At 48.3% G+C, this 21,055-nt stretch overlaps 1 protein-coding gene and 1 long non-coding RNA gene across 5 annotated transcripts; both read left to right on the forward strand.

Annotated features, from left to right (window-relative positions):
• Nucleotides 1-167: 167 nt before the first annotated feature.
• Nucleotides 168-16,615, forward strand: LOC140916758 (uncharacterized). Of its 4 annotated transcripts, none has more exons than XR_012160637.1 (5): nucleotides 168-252; nucleotides 2,162-3,357; nucleotides 5,197-5,343; nucleotides 6,050-6,132; nucleotides 16,204-16,615. It is a non-coding gene; the product is annotated as an uncharacterized lncRNA (long non-coding RNA). The 4 variants fall into 4 exon arrangements; XR_012160636.1 differs by having other exon boundaries at nucleotides 3,207-3,357; XR_012160638.1 differs by lacking the exon at nucleotides 2,162-3,357.
• Nucleotides 10,371-19,077, forward strand: LOC140916976 (uncharacterized). Its single transcript, XM_073358873.1, has 3 exons — nucleotides 10,371-10,415; nucleotides 10,865-16,310; nucleotides 18,727-19,077. Exons 1-2 carry the CDS (start codon nucleotides 10,371-10,373, stop codon nucleotides 12,137-12,139), a joined length of 1,320 nt encoding a protein of 439 aa, XP_073214974.1. The 3' UTR covers nucleotides 12,140-16,310; nucleotides 18,727-19,077.
• The last annotated feature ends 1,978 nt before the right edge of the window (nucleotides 19,078-21,055 follow it).

Below are 21,055 nucleotides of genomic sequence, written 5' to 3' on the forward strand. Positions count from 1 at the left end.
CTCCCCCCAGCGCCCACATCCCCCTTCCCTTCCTCCCTTGCCCGGCCCGTCCAGTCCCGCGCGCATCCCCCGGCCCGGGCGCAGCGCAGCGCAGCTCGGCGCTGCGCGGGCGGTGCCGGGCCGAGCCGCGCCGAGGCGGGGGCGGCGCCTGCCCCCCCCCCCCAGCCCCTCTCCCAGCAGCCCTTGCAAACGCCTACAATGAAATTTGCGAAGTTTTTTCGGTTTCGGCGCCATTTTCGAGTGGACTCGGAGGTGAGGAGGGAGGGGGGGTGCGGGGAGCCGCCGGCCCGGCCGGGTTGGGGAGAGGGTTTCGGGGAGGGGAGCCCCGGGAGCGGGCGGGGGGGGCAGACAGCGACCCCCCGCAGGCCGGCGGCGAGCGGGTTAAAAACTTTCTAGGGGAAGGAAAGAAACCAAAAAACTTTTAATTTGCAAAAAGCCCCCAAATGCAGCGCCCCCTCCTCCTCAGCCGGAGGAACGGGGCCGGGGGGGCATGTTTGGGTCGCACGGGTCCAGCGCCGCGGGAGGTGGGGGGCAGGAGGGCGCTCACCGGGTGTGGGGAGTAAACAAGTTCTTCGAGGGGGCAGCTTCGCAGCCGGTGATGCGGCGGGGGGGGGGGGAATCCTTTTTAACGAAAATTAGGTGCGTGCCGTGCAGAAGCCCCAATGGTGGCAAAGGGTTAAAGTGCAACTCCCCCTTGCACACTGGCCCGCTCACACCCAGCCCCGGGCTCCCCCCCCTTGCACACTGGCCCGCTCGCCTCCAGCCCCGGGCTCCCCCCCCTTGCACACTGGCCCGCTCGCCTCCAGCCCCGGGCTCCCCCCCCTTGCACACTGGCCCGCTCACACCCAGCCCCGGGCTCCCCCCCCTTGCACACTGGCCCGCTCGCCTCCAGCCCCGGGCTCCCCCCTTGCACACTGGCCCGCTCGCCTCCAGCCCCGGGCTCCCCCCTTGCACACTGCCCCGCTCGCCTCCAGCCCCGGGCTCCCCCCTTGCACACTGCCCCGCTCGCTTCCAGCCCCGGGCTCCCCCCTTGCACACTGCCCCGCTCGCTTCCAGCCCCGGGTTCCCCCCCCTTGCACACTGCCCCGCTCACACCCAGCGCCTCCAGCCCCGGGCTCCCCCCCTTGCACACTGCCCCGCTCACACCCAGCCCCGGGCTCCCCCCCTTGCACACTGCCCCGCTCACACCCAGCCCCGGGCTCCCCCCCTTGCACACTGCCCCGCTCACACCCAGCCCCCCCTTGCACACTGCCCCGCTCACACCCAGCGCCTCCAGCCCCGGGCTCCCCCCCCTTGCACACTGGCCCGCTCGCCTCCAGCCCCGGGCTCCCCCCCCTTGCACACTGGCCCGCTCGCCTCCAGCCCCGGGCTCCCCCCCCTTGCACACTGGCCCGCTCGCCTCCAGCCCCGGGCTCCCCCCCCTTGCACACTGCCCCGCTCACACCCAGCACAGCTTGCCCAACGCCCCGGCCCCAGTTGTTGACTCTCGGCCTGCGATCGATGCCCTCGCTATTGTATCAGCTAATGACGCAGTTGAGAAGTGACAGGAGACACTTTGTAACCTGCCTTCCCGGGGGGGCACGTGCGGCCTCCCCCCAAGCGAGGGGTGGGGGAGGGTCTAGGTTACAGATCGTTACAAAGTTGCAGGCCGCCGGGAGGGGACGGGTTAAAAAACGGGATGAATTAATTCGATCCAAGCAGTTGGAAAATTGCAAAAGAGATTGGGAGTGTAATTTGGCCGCGTGTGGACACGTTCAACCCAGGGCAGTTTCAATTCGACTTTTGTTTTCGGAACGAGTTTATGCGGAAACATTGCTAAACTAAACGTTTTAGGAGACTAGACCTGTAACGTGTTTGTATACATGTTACTGGTCATATACATTTTAATGCCGTTTCCCCCTTCCCACCCCCGGTCCATTTTTTCAAGTATATGCTTCTTGTTTTATTGAGAGGGAACGTCAGCAATTTTTTTATTGGCTTGTCAACAATACCAAAGTATTTTGTAATTAAATGACTGGATTCAGGATTAAAATCTAATTTAAATTGTACCGTTCTGCGTGTGAAAGCTTTTAACGTGCTTAAAACTGAGTTTTATAGTATTTTAAAGCTATTGTATTTTGTGGTATAAACCCTGTGATTCTGTTAACTTTTGTTTTGACAGGCTGGAAATGTGAAAAGGGACACTTTAATTTCTAGATCTAAGACTCCTACTCCCTCCCCAAATTCTGTTTTGAAAAATTTAATTTTCTAATAACTTCCAATGAGTAGCTATTTAATTTCTATTGTACTTTAACATTTAGTTTGAAAATATTATTGTATGTAATATTTTTATTTGTTGAGATGTCTAGTGTAATTTAAATGTTTAATTTATATTTCACATCTAATTTGGTATCAGAATAATTTTTTTTAAAGTATTGCATTGTTTGTTACACATTAAACTTACTAAAAATCCAGAATTAACATTATTTTAAACAATTTATTAGTGTGGAAAAGTTGATGAAAGATACTAGATTCTCATCAAAATATAAATACATGAATGTATATAAAGTAGTAGATTATTATCCATTTTTTCAAGTATATGCTTCTTGTTTTATTAAGAAGAATATTAAGACTGTCCAAAGTGCCAAATAATTGAAAGAAGGGGGGTGAACAAAAAAATCCTTAAGTATTTAACAGTTTTTACTGACCTGTGTCATACAGGAAATATGAATATCCTGGCAAGCTTGTGAACCTCTAAATCATGTTTTGGTTAGATGAGTTACTGTCTTTCTGTCTGTTTCCAGTGAGGAGAGCAATGTGTATAATTTGTGCATATTTTTAGGAAAATAATTTTCCAAAGCTAGAACAACAAATGTGCAAAATAAATATATATTTTAAAATGTACTGTTACATATACATACATAGGTGTGCCAACATCTATCTACCTTCAGCATAATCTGAAGAAATCAAAAGAATTTCATTGCTCACCATCTTTATGAATATTTAGTAACCCAAAAGAGCCCATTTTTATAGAAACCTAGTAAAACAGTGAACTGCAAATACAGTAAATAGGAGGAAAGCTTTAGGTGGGCTTTAAGGAAACTGATCCAAATATGAAGAATATATTTACTGCATGCTCATTAGCTTTGAATGAATATTCATCTGACCAAAAAAAAAAAAAAAAATCCATAGTTTTTCTTTCTGTTCTTAACAAATAAATATTTTAGGAGTTCAGGTTCCAGATCCTTACCGTATTATTTAAAACTGGATGAGATGATGGTGAAAGAAATGGAACCAAAAAGCACCGTACTGTTCTTCAATTCTGCAGTTTTGAGGAAAAACTGGATCCTGGGAATTTTACTGATGTTCTGAAGTACAGTAAGTTAGGATCTGATCTTACAGGCCTTGCAAGCACAAGTAGTCCTTTCTCACATGAATAGACTCATTTAAATAAATGAGACTAGTCATGTCAGAGTTTGCAGGATCAAGCTCTTAATTTTGTAAAACTAGAAGCTTTAATATTTTTATTAATCAAATGATTATGCACTTTATTGTAACAGTTTAGTATCCAATTTTCTGTTCCATTCTCAATACTACCTTAAAAGAGAAGTTAAGTACTTAATCATGTAACTTTTAAAGGTAGAATATGCCAAAGCTTAGGTTGCAGCTCAAATGTATTTATGTTCAAATAATGCTCTTTATTTTAAGAGAAATAGTAGAAGTTAATTTGTGGTGGTGAAAGGATAGATTAAGTACTTTCAGTACAGGTGCACTGGAAAAGATTAATATTTTATCTTCACCCAGTTTTATATATATAAAAATTTAAAATTATTTTGTTCACTTTTATATGGGTACTTTGCTACCCAGTAAGGAGTGCTTAGTAATGATTGTTGCACGACACTTTGCACGCAGATTAGTTTCACTTGAGATGTCTGTGCAAAGGAAAACAACTTCACTATGATACATCTATTAATACAGTGAGCTGTTAATTTAATAGATAGTAATTTCTCTTTACACATCTTCAGCTCAATCTTGGCAGTCTGCAAGTTGAACTGTTTAGGAAATTTAATAGTGAAAAACATGTGGCGGTTGTCAATAAAACATAGGCTATGTTTCTGCCTATTAAACACATTTGTGAATATTAATACCTTACACTGTTTAAATTCCATTGTTCAAATTAAAACAGATGAAAATGACTGACTTACGAGCACAGTCAGCTATGAACTATTTAAGTGGGTGGGACTCACCACTTCAGGTTTGTTTCATCACCATAGTCAAAATGGGTGGTGTCTTATTTGTTGGTTATCTATTTTCAGATTGCAATGAGGATGACTAGTTCTAAAGATTTTTTAGAAAGTAAATGCTTTGTCTGATTCCCTTCCTCCCCGCGCCCGCCCCCCTCGGCCCATGGCAATATTTTAGTGTTTCTGCTGTGTTGGATGTCTCCTAAATAGCCATTTGATAGCTAATCTTTTTTATTTTGAGTATATAGGAAACAGTGAACTAATTGCCATAACTTGAGGGTGAGGGAAGGAATTTGCCCCCCATCCTGGGGGCATGTGGGTTGGGATTTGGGTTAAGGAAAGAAGGAATTTCCTGCCAGCCTCAGGTTCTTATTATGCCCTGAAATGTAGACTAAGCAAGTTAACAAAGTGGGGTGGGTGTCCGTCTGTCTCACCCTAATGCTTATATCTTTCAGTCCTTTTCTTTTTTTATAAGATACCCCCTGTTTTCTTTCATCGGTTTTGATTTTTAAGAGGTGCCTTCTTGTTTTGAAAGAGAATTTTCATATAACATCCCATTGTACTTTGGCAAGAAGCCACGGTATAGGTATTCTCCTAGGGATAGCATTACAGTGCACTTCTGCATATCCAAAATGCCCAGTTATCCAGAAATATTAATCAATCAATCATAGAATATCAGGGTTGGAAGGGACCTCAGGAGGTCATCTAGTCTTGCGCCTATATACATCACTGCCATAAATCTGTATCTGACCTGCAGAAATTTCTGCCTCAGTATTTTCTGGAGTTTAAATTATACCCACTGGGGTCTCCTGCTTGCTGGTAGAAAATACAGTAGCAAGTGACTTAACTGCTAAGCCTCAGTTTCAGTCTGTAAAATAAATGTAATGGAAGGTTGTGAGTCTCAATATTTTGTGAAGTGCTCAAAAAAACGTTAGATACGTGAATGAGCTTTTTCCCTGTCTTACTTGCACAGCTGAGGACTGTATGAAACTAAAGAGACGATAAATGTTCTTCTGCGTTGCTTGAAGGGTGTTGCGAGAGAGCACTGTGGTGTTCACTCTATTTCTCCTCTCCCTCCCTCAGTCAAGAAGATGAGATTGCTGCCAGATGAAGGCATGAGGTACCTAGCATCAATTTCTGATCCCCTTCATTGAAGAGGAGATGAACTGTATTTAATGTTCTTGTTTAATGGTAGTAGATCTTTAAAATCAACATAAATAAGGGTTTTTCTTTTCTTCTGGTCTGTCCAACAAATCTGCTTCTATTGCTGTTGTGTATGAAGCAAATGTATGAAGTGGTGACACTTCCTTTTTCATCATATTTTTGTGTGGTATTTTTATTATGCATTAGGTTATAGAGCCCAACTCACCCTCATAACTGCCATTTCTTTCAATATGAATTCTACATAGAGAATTCATTGCATACAACCTTCCTAATATTACTGTACCTAATTCCATTATGCATGGATTGTGTATAATTTGTAATAAGCAAAATCCAGGCAACCAGTCTTCAGTGATCCTGGTATTATATAAATTATAGTACAATGATGAGAGAAGGGATAGATGTGCTGCAACACTGTTTAAATACTTTGTATTAGTGTATTTTGGAATGAAAGCATGAGTCCCCCTGCTCCCTCCTCCACACAACCCTCCCCTGCCAGTTAATAGGATGAGCACACATTGAAGCCTTTAATAGTCTTTGTCTTTAGGCCTAACTGGCAAAAAATTTGATTGCTGTTTGATTAGTCAGTGCACTATAATGTGTATCACCTGTCTAAGGTACAATCTGTTGGAACACTTTATAAACTCTACTTTGTTGTTTTCTAGTTCATATTGAAAAAGAAGTTAAATTGTGTCCCAAGAGAATCATATTTTCAGAACAAACTGATGCATCATTGCGTTCAGTCAAGGTGAGTTGGAAAAGTGAACCTAGTATATCCAATAACTTTTCAAGTACCCTTAGGGCAGGGATGGGTAAACTACGGCCCGTGGGCCACATCTGGCCTGCCAGCCATTTTAATCCGGCCCTTGAGCTCCCGCTGGGGAGTGGAGTCTGGGGCTTTCCCTATTCCAGCACTCCAGCCGGGGAGCAGGGTTGGGGGCCGCTCTGTGCGGCTCCTGGAAGCAACAGCATGTCCCCCCTCTGGCTCCTGTGCACAGGGGCAGCCAGGGGGCTCCACTTCACATGCTGTCTCTGCCCCAAGCGCTGCCCCCGCAGCTCCCATTGGCTAGGAACCGCAGCCAATGGGAGCTGCAGAGGCAGTGCACAGCGGAGTTGCTTGGCCGCGCCTCCGCGTGGGAGCAGGAGTGGGGACATGCTGCTGCTTCCGGGAGCTGCTTGAGGTAAGCGCCGCCCAGAGCCTGCACCTCTGAGCGTGCATCCCAACCCCTTGCCCCAGCCCTGATCTCTTTCCCCCTGCCCTCCGAACCCCTTGGTCCCAGCCTGGAGCAACCTCCTGCACCCCAATCCCCTCATCCTTAGCCCCACCCCAGAGCCTGCACCCCAACCGGAGCACTCCCCCTTCCACGCACCTTCCTCACCAACCCAGAGCCCCCTCCCACACCCCAACCCCAATTTTATGAGCATTCATGGCCTGCCATACAATTCCTATATCCAAATGTGGCTCTTGGGCCAAAAAGTTTGCCCACCCCTGCCTTAGGGTCTAGCCTGGAGGTGCTGGATATATGGAATTCCTACTGAAGTGAACTGCAATTAACAGCAAGAGAGAGTCCTTTGCCAAAACTTCCTCAGGGAAGATGCTCTTAAGTTACAGTCTTTACTTCAGTACTGACTTATGCAAAGTACAAAACTGGCTATTTAAACCACAAAACAAAAAACCTAATTATACTGCATGAGATGATTAACAGCATTATACCCTTTGAGAGAATTGTTCTGATGGCTTGCATTGGTAAGAATGTTTTCTCATATCTATATTATGTTGTACATCTCTACTGGCCTCGTGTTCCTCTCCCAAATAACCCTATTTACATTGTGAAAACTGACTTCCTCTTTTCTCCAAGTAAGAGCTTGGTGGTAATAGATTGGCAGTGGCTTGGAAACGTCACCCTTCTTTTTAAAAGGCAGGATCTATTTGCCCTCTTGGTTTAGAATCTGATTTATTTTAAGGATTTTGAGAGTTCTGCACACCCAATCCCTTGAGATCATCATTCTATAACTTGAATCTCAATCTAGAATCAAAATGGAGTTCTAGAACCGAGGGCTTGTTTATTTTTGCTTATTAAACTAAACCACTTACCCTTTTGGGTATTATTTTATTTCTTCTCTCAAACAGACTAAGCAGGTACGGTCAAGCAAGATATTGTTAGAGAAACAGTACGAAAAAGGGTTAATAGCATTCACCCTTTGAGTTGTTTGGCCGACAAAGCCAGTATTCAAGTGAGAAAGCAAAATAGATCTGCTAGCAAAAAAGCATTAGTGTAAATTTTCATAAATTCAGCACAAACCATTAGAATTCCCATTTTAAAGTTCTGTTTAAAAAGGGGAGGGATAACATGGACCCCAAAAATGTATTCAGAGTGCTTAGCACAGGTGATAGCATACCATTGGTGGGAGACATCTCAATGCCATATGTCTAACACAGTTCCTGTTTTCTTCATGATGACAAGCCCTAAGAAGATGAGTTGTATGAACATATACCTGTTAGTACTGCTCCTAACTTATTTATCACATAACTGTGAAAATGTCAAAAAGAAATGCAAAGAAAAGTCAGGCCATCTGTACTGGTGCTTAGGCTAACTTGTAATTACATCTTAAGGTGCCACACTGAAGTCAGGGACCCCACAAAAAGACCTACTCGCACTCCTTCTCTTCTCCCTCCTTGCCTCTTCCAAAAGTGTGGTGTTCCCTATGTGCATAGGCAGGGAATGCTCTGAAAAATTTCAAGGCAGCTGTGATCATTTCTCATCGCTGATTCCATTCAAATTTGAAAGGGGAAATCTGAGCAGCATGAACCCTAAAAACAAATAGAAAAAGAGAAATATTTGCTTCAAATTATGCCCTGAAAGTAAATCTGAGGAATCTGGATCATCTAAATTGAAATACTTCAGGGAAATGGCAAACAAATACTTTAGCACAGGGCTTCTCTAGCGCGGGGTCGGGACCCCTCAGGGGGTTGCAAGGTTATTACATGGAGGGGTCATGAGCTGTCCGCCTCCACGCCAAACGCTGCTTTGTATCCAGCATTTCTAATGGTGTTAAATATAGTAAGTGTTTTTAATTTATGGGGGGGGGTTGCACTCAGAGGCTTGCTATGTGAAAGGGGTCACCAGTACAAACGTTTGAGAACCGCTGCTCTAACACTATAACTATTCCTTACACAGCTATCACTGCTTGCAAGAGCTCCTGATCCCAGTATATGCAGCGTGCGCACAAAAAAAGCTGTAGACCCGGGGTGGCCAGCCTGTGGCTCCGGAGCCACACGCGGCTCTTCAGAAACTAATATCCGGTTCCTTGCCTAGGCACCGACTCCGGGAATGGAGGGACAGGCGCCAACTTCCCAATGTGCCGGGGGGTGCTCACGGCTCAACCCCAGGCCCTGCCCCCACTCCACCCCTTCCCGCCCCCTCCCCTCAGCCTGCCATGCCCTCGCTCCTCCCCCTCACCTCCTGCATGCCCCGAAACAGCTGATCGGGCGAAACAGCTGATCGGGCGGTGTGGGGAGGGAAGGGGAGGCGCAGGGGTGTGGGAGCTGATGGGGGGGCTGCTGACATAATACTGAGGCTCTTTGGCAATGTACATTGGTAAATTCTGGCTCCTTCTCAGGCTCAGGTTGGCCACCCCTGCTGTAGACTCTTGAGATTTCCCAATAGCCTATTTAAAAAGGCTGGAAAGGTAGAATGGAGCGGGAGCAGGAGACCTGGCTGGTCTGAAAATGTAGTTACCTGCAACAAGTCTACTGTGCATTTTGGGCAAACGAAGTAGGTTTTTTTATTTTTGTTTTTTAAAAAATGATTGCAGTCATGATACACTTGTATAACTACTTGCTCTTTTTTAGTTGCAGACTTTCTGGTAGAACAGAATTGAAGAACGTTTAACGTTTTGTAATAAGCGAATGTTACAAATGTCTTCATTGGATTGTATTGTGCTCTTCAGTACCTTTGTATCACGTTTAAAAATAGTCAAAATACCATTTGGAATTTCAACATTGTTGGGCTTTGAGGAGATGTAGCAGCACATCATGGTTTGTAGGGACAAGGAGATACAGACCATTCTGGGCTGCCTCATTACCTCAAGGATAGACAAGAAAGGGAGCTTCTGGGTGTCAGCCGTGGAAGCTACCACATTCTCATGTATCTCTTAGATCAGTTGAACAGGTATGTTTAGATACATTTTTGTACTGCTTTTACATGTACGCTTTCTTTCCAGCCTGCAAAGGTAGAGTATTGGTTTTATGCCTTTGGTGAATTTGCCTAAAATGGGTCCAGGGATTTGCGTTATTCTAACCTGTTGCCCCGATCACAGGCCATGTGATTGTTCAATATTTCATTACCTTCCAATATCCGTAATAGTCTATTAAGATGACGCTAAGTCATCTTTAATGTTGTGTCTTCAGTTGACTTATACCAGTTGCATGTTGCCTGAAGTAATCCTGCTTCCTGTTTTCTTCAACATTCTTTCCTCTGTTTAAGACAAATAAATTGTAGGTATTATGACAACCATCAGGGATTGTAAAAACGGGGTTCTGGAAGTCACAGAGACCTCTTCACAGTGGAAGCATGTCAGCAGTGCTGTAGCAGCACGTAAATACTGGAGTTTAGGATTGCCTAGCTGCTCTCCAGTATTGCATTGCTGCTTTAGTGAGGCTGGATGGTCATGCCTACGGCAGGAACCAGTGCTGTTGCTGCCAGCCTGTGGTGCCTAGGGCAACAAAACAACCTTATCGCACTGTTAAATGTGCAGAGATGCTGTATGATCAGGTTTTTAAGAGGGGTATTAAGAGGTTTCCTGGTCTGTAGATCTGACTTAAGAACAAAATAATATGAAGGTGGGAAAAATTGTTCTTGAGCTGTGTATTATTTAATGGGCTAGTGATGCCGGAGAGGGAAGCAAGAGGCATTTGAAGGATGGGTAGGGAGAGAGCTGTTTGCAGAGCTCATTCACTTCACTGTCTGAACAGCGGGTATCTTAATGCGGTTTATTAACAGCAGCCCCCAGATTCCGAATGTGCTCCAGGTGACACGGGTCCCGTAGAATAAGAACCCAAGGAGCGTTGGCTGGGTAGGCCATGGGCCAGCTGCATGAGCACAGGACGAGGGTCCCGATGGCAAGGGCCAGCTGCTGGGGCTGGCTCGTGTCTCGCTGAGGGTGGGCAGAGCCATGGGTGCTCACCTGGTGGAGCCGTTCCCTGAGCTGTGGGGCTGGGGGGTTATCGCAGACCCACCTCTCAGCCTGGCCCCTACTTGCTAAGAATAAAAGCTGCAGTAGCCAGGGCCCGGGACTGGCCTGGCTCTTCCTTGGAGGTGCTGCGGTGGGTTAGACTGGGCAGTAGCCCCAAGGGAGGGTAATGTCCATGCTCTGGGGTGGCTCACGGGGGGCTTGGGTAGGCATCATCTGCTATAAGGTGGGGTGGGGGGCTGAACCCTAGAGCTGTGCCAAGGTGCCAGCTGGCTCTTCCCTGGAAGCTGCTGGGGCTCAAAAGCGCCTGCGGGGGCGGACGCTGCCTGTGGGCGCAGTGTCCCGGCCCGCTGGGGAGACTACCTGGGAAGACGGGGCTGCGAGCTCCCCCGGAGCCGCCCTGCAGCTGGGGGGGTGGTCCGTACCGGGATCGGTTCCTGGGCCGGGCTGTTAACGCCAAATGCCCCGAGCGGCCGGGGTGGCGGCTGCGCCCCCGGCCTGGGGCCCCCGGTCTCGCCGCGGGGCCCTGCAGCGCCGCCCGAAGCCGGCAGGGGGCCGGGCGGGCGAGCGAACGCGTGTCCCGGGGAGCTCGGCGCGGCCTCCCCGGAGCTGCCGGCTCCCAGCCCGCTCTGCCCATCAGCCGCCCTGGGGGCCCCCGAGCCCGGCCGGGAGCTCCCCGGCGCTGCGTCCTTCCGGCGGCACCTGCAGGGGTCCTGCCCCGGGGGCGCTCGGCCGAAGCGCGGGCCCCGCGCCCGGTGGGCGCCGGAGCTTCGGGCAAAGGCTCTGCCGGGGGCGCCCCGCGCGGCAGCCGGGGTCCGGGCGGCTGGGACGGGCCGGCCCCGGCTCCCCGGGAGTCTCCGCCAGCTGCGCTCCGCGCCCGTGGCAGCGGGCGATCGCGCCGGCTCCGGCGGCAGGTCCCGGTTCCGCTGCCCGCCCGTTCACACTCGCCACGTGCTCGGCGCCGCTGCGGGGTGCCGGGGGCGGTCGGGGGGCGCGGCTCGCTCAGGCTGGAGCCGCTCCGGCGGGCAAAGCGGGCGGAGATTTGCGCGGAGCCGGCGGCGGGTCCGAGGCAAAGGGGCCCCCCTCCAGCCGGGGTTCGAGCCCGACCCGACGCTCCTGGGGGAGAGGCGCCGCCCGCCAAGGCGGGCCCGGGCGGCGGGAGGCCCCGGGCGTGGGGGAGCCCGCGAGGGACGGGACGGGACAGCCCCGATGGCAGAGACGTCGGGCAGGATCCTGCCCTAGGCGCTCAAATCTTGAACCCTGAGCCCGGCGCAGGCTGCGACCCGCCCGCGGCTTGCTCCGGGCTGCACCGCTCTGATTTGCAGCACCCAAGGGGGCTCTCGCCTCGCCTCGCCTCTCCAGTCCCCCCGGGGAGCGGCCAGTGCTGGAGCTCCGACGGGCGCTGCGATCCCTGCCCCGGGCTGTTCTCAGAGTCCGAAGGTGGAGAGCAAAGCAGGGGCCGGCGCTTCCGAGGTGCGGGCGCTTCCGAGGTGCGGGCGGGTGAAGCTGGGAAGTTTCTGTCGAGGAGGCAGGAAGGCCCGGGGAGCGGAGGGTTTGGGTGAGCAGCGCGTCCGAAAGAAAAGGCAGCAGCCTCCTCCCAAGTGCAAGCCCTCAATAGCAGTCAGGGCTGCTCAGTGCCTCTGAAAATCGGGACCCCTCTTAGGCACCCGTATTTGAAAATTTGGTCAAGTGTTCAGTCCTAAGAGCCCGTCTCTGGTAAAGTCCTCTTCAAGTCCATGGACATTTTGCCAGTACAAGCTGTGTGGCTGGGGATGAGGGATAGGTAGAGAATAACTCAGCTTGGCTTTCAGACCCCAGGGAATATTTGCTGGGCTGGCAGAAAAATACCGTTTATCACAGAGAGTATATGAGATCTGGAGCCAGATCCTGCAACCTGCCTTCTCAAGCCCGTTTTATGTAGCTATTTTTTGAAGCACCCTAGCCATTCACCTTTCAGGAGCAACTTGTTGCAGTCTTTCACCTTCAACCTACCAATACCTTGCCCAGCACCTCTCAACCCTCCATGGTTCCTAGGCTTCCCATCTGGCATGATGCTTTTACCTGTAGCCAGCAGGGCAGCATCTGAGCACTTCCCATGAGTGCATTAAGTAATGTGAGTAGCACCTGTGATTGATGGTTCTTTCCTCTCTTTTTCCCATCCTGTCTGTCGGAAAGTGATTGGTCACAAGAGGAGCTGGTCCCCTTGGTGGTTTGCGGCTCTGAGAAGGGATCTCCCCTTGCTAGGGTGGGGAAAATCACAACTAGCTCTTTAACCTCCAGGCTGGGGTCAGCAGACAGTTACCAGTGAGAGGTCCAGCTGCTACAGGACTCCCACTCAGTGCAGTCGCCCACTTGTCCTCAATTAATTCATTTGTCAAAGACAAATGTTCCCTGCTTCTTTGCTGCAGCGTGGGTACATCATTCCAGCAGAGCAGCTTTGCCATTCTAACGTCTCACAATTCAACCATTTCTTTCTCAGGCTTTAAGATGGGTTGGCTAAGTTCTAGCTTTGCATATTAACATGAGAAAGAGAACAGGGATTTTCTAAACCTCCCGCAGCTTCCAACAAACACACACTTATGACAGTTTTGTAAATTCTCTTTGGTTTTTCCTTTAGTCATTTCTGAAGAAACCTAGCCACATACTAATCATGAAAGTCAAGGTAAGCAATGCAGTGAGTTCCATAAGTGAAATTGATAAGGCTGTTGAATATACAGAGGATGGCTCGTCTTAACTGGGTCATACTTTCTTGATGTGTATCACAGTAGCACCCAGACATCACCATCAGGGTTGGGGCTTTGTTGTATTTGCTGTTGTACAGACGGACAAAAGAAAGAGCCCCTGCCCTGAAGAGCTTATGCAGCCTAATCTTTCCTGCTGGATTTAGATCTGTTATCCACAGTTTACATTTGGTTCCCTCTGCAGAGTACAGCCCTGAAGCCAGCCAAAGAACCCATTCCTACAAATTATCCATATTTATACGTAGTGCACAGGAACACAGAGCCTGCAGTGTAGCTGAGAGCTAACTGGTGATGTTACTCCTCCAAAGGAAATGGTGATTTGCTCAGGGTCCTCCTTTGTGGGAGGGTAGCTGCTCTTTTACGTTGGCTCACAATCTGAGGGGCTTCTTGGATCTCCAAATCCTATGCTCAGACTAGCATTTGCTGGAGCTGCTCTTTAATCACCTGCACTTGACAAGAAGGTTGCAGCCTTTTCTTTCAAAGGCACCGCTCATCCCAGCCATCCACTCCTTTTGGGAGCGTGAAGCTGAAATATGGCAACCTTCCAGTAGAGAAACAGCAGAGGGCACGGGTCTAGTGGCTTGAAGGGAGGGCCTGTGAGCCTGGATAGGACCCAGTTTAAGTTCCACTGTGGAATTGGCTCATGGGTCTGAGGGTAAAGCCTTTCTAACCCTTTAAAAACGTGTATGGACGTGTTGTGCGAGAAGACGGATCTGCCGCTCACCAGCAGATGGAACGCTGAGATCATCACTAGATGAAACTTGTTAGATGCGAGGGCCAGACCTTGTTCCTTCAGATGGAGCAGGTTTTCCAGCATAGATTGAAGGGAAGACTAAACGGAGAAACGTTTCCATTTAGCCAGGTAAGTAGCCCTGATGGACTTGTTCCTAACAGGCTTGCTCCTCTGAGTTCAACCATGGAGCTTCCACATGGTCAGGTCAGGGCCAAATTAATCTTTTATGGGCCCCAGTGCCCACCCCCTGCTCTGCCCAAGCTCTGTCCGGGCTCAGGCTCTTCCCCCCAGAACCCCGCCTGCTGCTTGCCCAGGAGGGGAGGGTGGGAAGAAGTAAGCCCAGGAGAGGGCAGAGCAGAGAGGATTGGCGCCACAGTCTGGGTGATGGGGCCCCTTCTTACTATTGGCCTGGCACGACTGTAAACTTGGTACTGGGTCAGGTGAAAGGCCCCGAGGTTTGGGTGAAGTAAACGTCTGTGGTCTTGTGAGATCAGATCTGGGCGGGGCAGGCGTGGCAGCGGGGGTGCTACTGACAAGTCGAATAGCCGGCCGAACCAGCGCAGACAGCGTGGTATGGTTAACTTTCATGTGTCCAGCGATTTTGACGGTACTGATGCAGTTCCACTCCTGGAGAATCAGTCTGGAAAGTAAGAGATAAATTGGGAGAATGTTCAAAGGCATAAAGGGCAGTTAAGCACCCATCTCCCAATAGAAGTGGGTGGGATCTAGCTACCTTACCCTTCTGTGACTTTTGAAAATTCCCTTTCAGTCCAAGATGGGGCAAAGCGGTGGTATAAATGTCCCTCTATAATGATGTTAGATTATGAATCAGAAACTGAGGGAGCTGCTGTAATATAATCAGTACTTGCAAGGCTTTCATATGAAAGCAACAGCTTGATTGTTCTTCAGGACACAGTTACGGGGGGGTAGTTAAGAAGTGCTTGTGAGAGAGTCTAAATATTTAATTTTCTGTGAAATAAAGCTGAAAAATGCAAGTAGTTCTAACTGGAAGACCACAATCACTAGACAAAAAGAAAAGGACGACTTGTGGCACCTCAGAGACTAACAAATTTATTAGAGCATAAGCTTTCGTGAGCTACAGCTCACTTCATCAGATGCAATCATTAGACAGGTTAGCAGTTAAAATTCAACATGTCAAACATTGGGTTAAAGCTATGCTGATAACTTTAGAATCCAGTTTCAAAGGCAGAAAATGTGCTGGGAGCCATGGCAGGCACCATTATGGTAAGAGATGTGTAAGTGTAGCAGAGTGGTTGGCAATGATTTCACAGTAGGTGAATCATGCCATAAAGATAAGGGGGTTGACTCTTCCTCACAGTGCACATGGGAGAAGTCAACAGGATTACTTGCATGAAGTAAGTGGTCTTTAGTCTAGGCTGTAATAATCTTTAGATATATTTTCCTACTCAGATTTGTGGTTGAAGTGAAATAGCTTATTCTTTACATACAATGTCTGACTGACAGAAATAACATAATACCACATTCATTATTTAAAAGCTTTAGTTTAAAGCTTGTAAATTACCACCCTAAAACACTTTTCAAATATGTGGCATAGTGTTAATAAATCAAGTTAAATAATGGATAAGCAGAAACCTTCAGAACGGTAAGGGGGGATGTAATTCTCTTCTTTACACACACACACACACACACGCTCTTCAAGTATTATAATTTAGATTAACTCTTTCACTTTACATTGCTAGTCTTAATACTATTGAGTGTAAACTCTGGTAATGCCACAAAGCTGTAAGTATTGCTTACAGTACAATAGTGAATCAAAATAAATGCACACATTTGGGACTTGATTTTATAGAGGCCTCACCTGACAATTTTGCAGGCACAGTTTTGTGCCCCAAATTAGTTATAGGTACAAATTGTAGTATTTGGACATCTAGCTACCTAATTGCAACAGCAAATCAGGCAGATATGTCTAGCCTTTAATTTGCATTTGCAAAATAAGAAACTTTTTGAAAATCAGTCACTGTGAAAAACGTATTTCCCTGCTAGTCATTTCACTTGAACATAGCAAACAGAACTGACCAATTTAAAGTGGAATTAGTCAGAAAAGTGATTAAGTAATTCTGAATTTCCATATTTCTTCATTACTTGCACATCAGATTTGTTTGGTTTTCAGGTCAAAGAATGTTTTGAATTGGTAGTCCTACCGATTGGGTCCGGATTTCTTAAATAATCACCAGTGATAAGACTCTGCAATCAGAACTTGACAATTTCGTTCAACAGGTAGGAGGCAAAATCTATTTGAGTCTTCTACAGCTGTAGTTGTTTCACAGCATTAACTCAAGCAACAAATATATCAGCAACTGTGACAAACACAGGGAAGAATGTGGTGCCATTTTTATCATCACTTTTCTGACCATGGCCAAACTTTAACTGGTAAACTAAAGCTTTACATTTTAAAGTTAACTCACATGGAGTCTAAATGTTACAAAATATAAGGGTCCTTTTAGGTCGCTACGTCCACTTGCTGCAAACACTCAATGTAGTCTACCCCTAGGGGATGTTACAGGGTTAAAGTGATATTACACTGGTGCTGAACAAAAAGGAGAAGAAGCTGTAAGAACTCTGAACAAGCAGGCAATTTTGGTAGATAAATCAAGCCACCAGGAAATATTGTACCATAGTTAGTACGCTACGGCCCTCATCAAAACCAATTTAACGGAAGATGTTTACCCAATTAACATGGCAAGTCTCTATCTAAAAGAATAGTGCATAATCGAGTGGAAGCATGATTTGTCAGAAATTAGATGTTAGATAGCTATTGTCAGAGTGGAGGTGTTAGCTGCCGTGAGCACAGCAAATCAGGAGAACTGTTACATCAGGATAGCTCACTCACGGGTATTATTTATATACTTGTAACTTCACCGTGAAGTAGGCACCGTACAGACACATAGGACTATATATAATACCTGCTTCAAAGAACTGAAGGTATTTCTAAGCATAAGAATATTTGTGCGGTCACAGCAAGGAAAACGTAAGGATGTGTTTCTGGGCCTTTGTTCTGTTGAAAGGGATGGAATGGAAACCCTTACCCATATTTCTGTAAAAGAGAGTTCTTCAATCCATGGGTCGTGACCCAGTAAGGTGCTGGGTCGCCTTGCTGTGAGCAGCACCGCCAACCGGGCCGTTGAAAGTCCCGTCGATAGTGCTGCCCGGCTAAGGCAGGCTAGTGCCTACCTGTTCCGACACCGCGCGGTGCCCCGGGAGTGGCCAGCACCAGGGCTGGCTTCTAGGTAGGAGGGTCCACGGGTCCACACTCCCGTTGTCTGGGAACTGGCCAATGGGAACGGGGGGTTGGGGGGCAGTGCCTATGGGCAAAAGTCACACCGCGCCACTTGCGCGCCTCCACCTAGGAGCCGGACCTGCTGCTGGCCGCTTCTGGGGCACAGTGCGGTCCGCGGTGCACCCTGGCTGAGCCGCTGGAGGTAAGTCCATGCCTGTGCCCCAATCCGCTGCCCCAGCCCTGAGCCCCCCCCCAAACCCAGAGCCCCTCCTGCACCCCAACCCCGTAACCCAGCCCAGAGCCCTGTCCCCCTCCCACACTGCAACCCCCTGCCCCAGCCCTGAGTCCCCCCAAACCCAGAGCCCCTCCTGCACCCCAACTCCATAACCCAGCCCAGAGCCCTGTCCCCCTCCCGCACTGCAACCCCCTGCCCCAGACCTGAGCCCCCCCCAACCCAGAGCCTCTCCTGCACCCAACCCCTCATCCCCAGCCCAGAGCCCTGACCCCCTCCCACACCTCAACCCCCAGCCCAGAGCCCCTTCCCACACCCTGAACAAAGTGAGAGTTGATCCAGCATCATGTTTATGAAGAGCTCATGGTCACAGTGCTGCGGCAGGCTGAGCTTATATAAGAAAAGGCCTTGCCTCAGGAATCTTTGCTTTTATACATAGTTTTTTCAATACTTGTCTTTGATTTTAATGAGCGTATGTGCATTAATCAGGTGGAACAGTCCCAATACAGGTTTATAAAAAATAGTAAGTCTGATGCCATGGAAACGTCATAAACTCGTGCAGTTGTATGGCTGTGGAATAAGATTCTTCAATTTGTCTTAGTGATCAGTTTATAAAGTTGCAAACCTGAGGTTCTTTATGATAGGTTAATGTACATCCCACTACGTCACTTCCATTTAATTGCTGGGTTTAGGATGTAGGATCTAGACAAGATGATCTGCCACTCACGGTTTTGCTAGTCTTTGATCTAGACTGAATACCAAGCGACACCCAACGTCCGCTGCTGCTTATTTTAACAAGGTTATGTTCTGAGATCCATGTTAGATTCCCCCCCATGTGCCAAACTGTCTCATTGTCCTCCAGTTCCTTCGATAATACTCTCCTTTGCTGGGATACCTATAACCTTCCCCCCCCACCCCACACACTTGACTGTGGTTAGGCTCCTGATGCGCTGATACTGTTGTCTATCATGCTGACCTATCTTGTCTCATTGCATTCCCCCATCTACCTGTCTGTATCCATCTGTTATCTCTTGTCTTATACGCAAGTTTGTAAGCTCTTTGGGACAGAAGCGCTTTTTGTTCTGTGTCTGTGCAGTGCCTAGGATGCTGGGAACCTGGTCCATGGCTAGGCAATACGGGTACACAAATAATGATTATTAATTGGGCCTTATTCCTTGCATCAGTGGGGCTGGAAGTGCTGCAAAAGTGCTTGGAAAGAGAGTGAGGATGCAAGAAGTGCCTCCTTTTACTAACAGTACCGCCTCTGCTGAGACCAAGAGGGCATCCTATCCAGTTTTCTCAGGCTGGCATGACAGTGTCCATGACATGAAACCATGAGAGCTGCAAAGTGAGATACAGCATCACGGCTTAAAGATGTGGAAGGCCCACAAGCATCAGGCAAAACAGAATGCAAGTCAGAGCTAATAACAATAAAGCCGAGCCCTCTACAGCAAGACTCCAGTGAACTATTCACAGAGTAAGTGGTGAAGGGTCTGCTGGATGCAGTGGTAACTGCAGGGGTCTTGGAAATTAACTCACTGTAAGAAAAAGAAAAAAAAAAAAGCACAACTTGAAACCTTACTTTTCTGGATTGAAAACTGTCAAGTATCATGAAAGCGGCAGACTGCACTTACCTTACAGAGTCCCGCACGTATGAGGGAATGGTTTTCATGCTCAAATAACAAAGGAGGGTATTAAAAACTCCTCAAAATACAATTCAATATTCAAGTTCAATATAAGTCTCTATATAAAAACTATCCAGTATCTCGGGTCTCAGTTTATGCTAAACCAAATAAGAGCATGCCTATAGCCTTACCCATAAAATGAAAACAATTACCTTTGAGTGTGCATAACTGTCAGGAGGTGTATCAGATATGCAGAGAGGGGAGCGTGGAAGATGCACAAAGGCTGGTGCTCTGTAGCAGACAGAAAAGCTAACTAGTGCTGTTACTAGCCAAAAAAGTTACAAAGTCATATACTGCACATGGCATTCTAATACTAAATAATGTTTCCTTGTCAAATCCCTGTAAGTAATTTTTGGTGTGTTTGGGACAGGGAGGGGGGAGAGAAGGAAGAAATGCCAAGAAGAGATGTTTAACGGACAAATGTCTGACAAATAAATATATTGCAACATTTTTTAAAGGTGACCCTTAGCACCTGAGTCTGCCGGAGGGTCTGTAGTGCACAATGAAGCCTACTTGTCACTGGGTGGCAGCAGCAGCTTCTAAAGTGGAGTGGTTAGACACCAAATTGAAAAGTACTTGGCAGCCAATGTTATCTGGGGGAGAATCATTCCTTGGAAGGTAAATAGCCTCCGTTTTGCCCTAATGCTATTTGCAGTTGTACACTGAAGATAGGCTTTTCAGAGGGGCTCCATGTTGGCCTAAATCTGTTCCCATTTCAGTCAGTGGGAGTTTCACACTCTCTCGAGCAGAGTTAGGCGGACACGGAGCCCTGTGAAAAGCCTGACCAAATGCTTGAGCACGTTTACAACAGGCACTGTTCAGCAGAGGGCGATCTCCTCTACCAAATGCAGGGTCAAGACGAAAACCTCCGAGACCAGGGGTCGGCCACCTTCCAAAGAAGAGCCATTTTTTGGTTTTTGCCTTTGATCAAAATATTTCGAGAGCCACATCACACGCAAAGCTACTTGTAGAGTTAGAATTTATCAACTAATAATAATTGAGCATATTAAAGTTATTACTACTCACCAATCCTTTTTTTTTTTTATTGAAGGTAATTATCTGATCTATTTTATTTCTGGTGTTAGACTTTTTACACTGTTGGATGTTGGAACATACTAGTAATGGCTGAGCACATCCTTTCCTTTTCACAAGAAATTCCAAGAGTTTTATTGGTAGACAACAGTTGCCTTGGTAATGAGCTGTTTGAATTTGATTATAAACAGGAGGCGGCTCTGGGCTGAGGCAGCGGATTGGGGTGTGGGGTCTGGGAGGGAGTTTGGTGCAGGAGGGGATTCTGACCTCGGGCAGGAGGTTGGGGTGCTGGAGGGGGTGCAAGGTGCAGGCTCTGGCCGGGAGGCACTTACCACAGGTGGCTCCCATCTGGCAGTGCAGTAGGGCTCAGGCAGGCTGCCTGCCTGCCCTGGCCCCACGCTGCTCCCGGAAGCGACTGGCATGTCTCTGCGGCCCCTGGTGGGGGTGGAAGGCAGCTCTGCGTACTGTCCCGACCCCAGCACCGTCCTCACAGTTCTCATTGGCTGGGAGCCAACCAATGGGAGCTGCAGGGGTGGTGCTTGCGGGCACAGACAGCGTATGGAAACTCGCTGTCCCCCTCCCCTCAAGGGGCATGCCAGCAGCCAGCCAGCTGCTTCCGGGAGTAGCATGGGGCCAGGGCAGGCGGGCAGCCTGCTTGAGTCCTATTGTGCTGCCAGCTGGGAGCCGCCTGTGGTAAGCGTCTCCCGGCCAGAGCCTGCACTTCGCACCCCCCTCAAAAAACGGCTGCCCATAAGGGAGCAGCCAAAGTGGTGCATGTAGCTCCAGAGCTGCAGGT

This window comes from Lepidochelys kempii, chromosome 9, assembly GCF_965140265.1.
Source record: "Lepidochelys kempii isolate rLepKem1 chromosome 9, rLepKem1.hap2, whole genome shotgun sequence".
Lineage (NCBI taxonomy): Eukaryota > Metazoa > Chordata > Testudines > Cheloniidae > Lepidochelys > Lepidochelys kempii.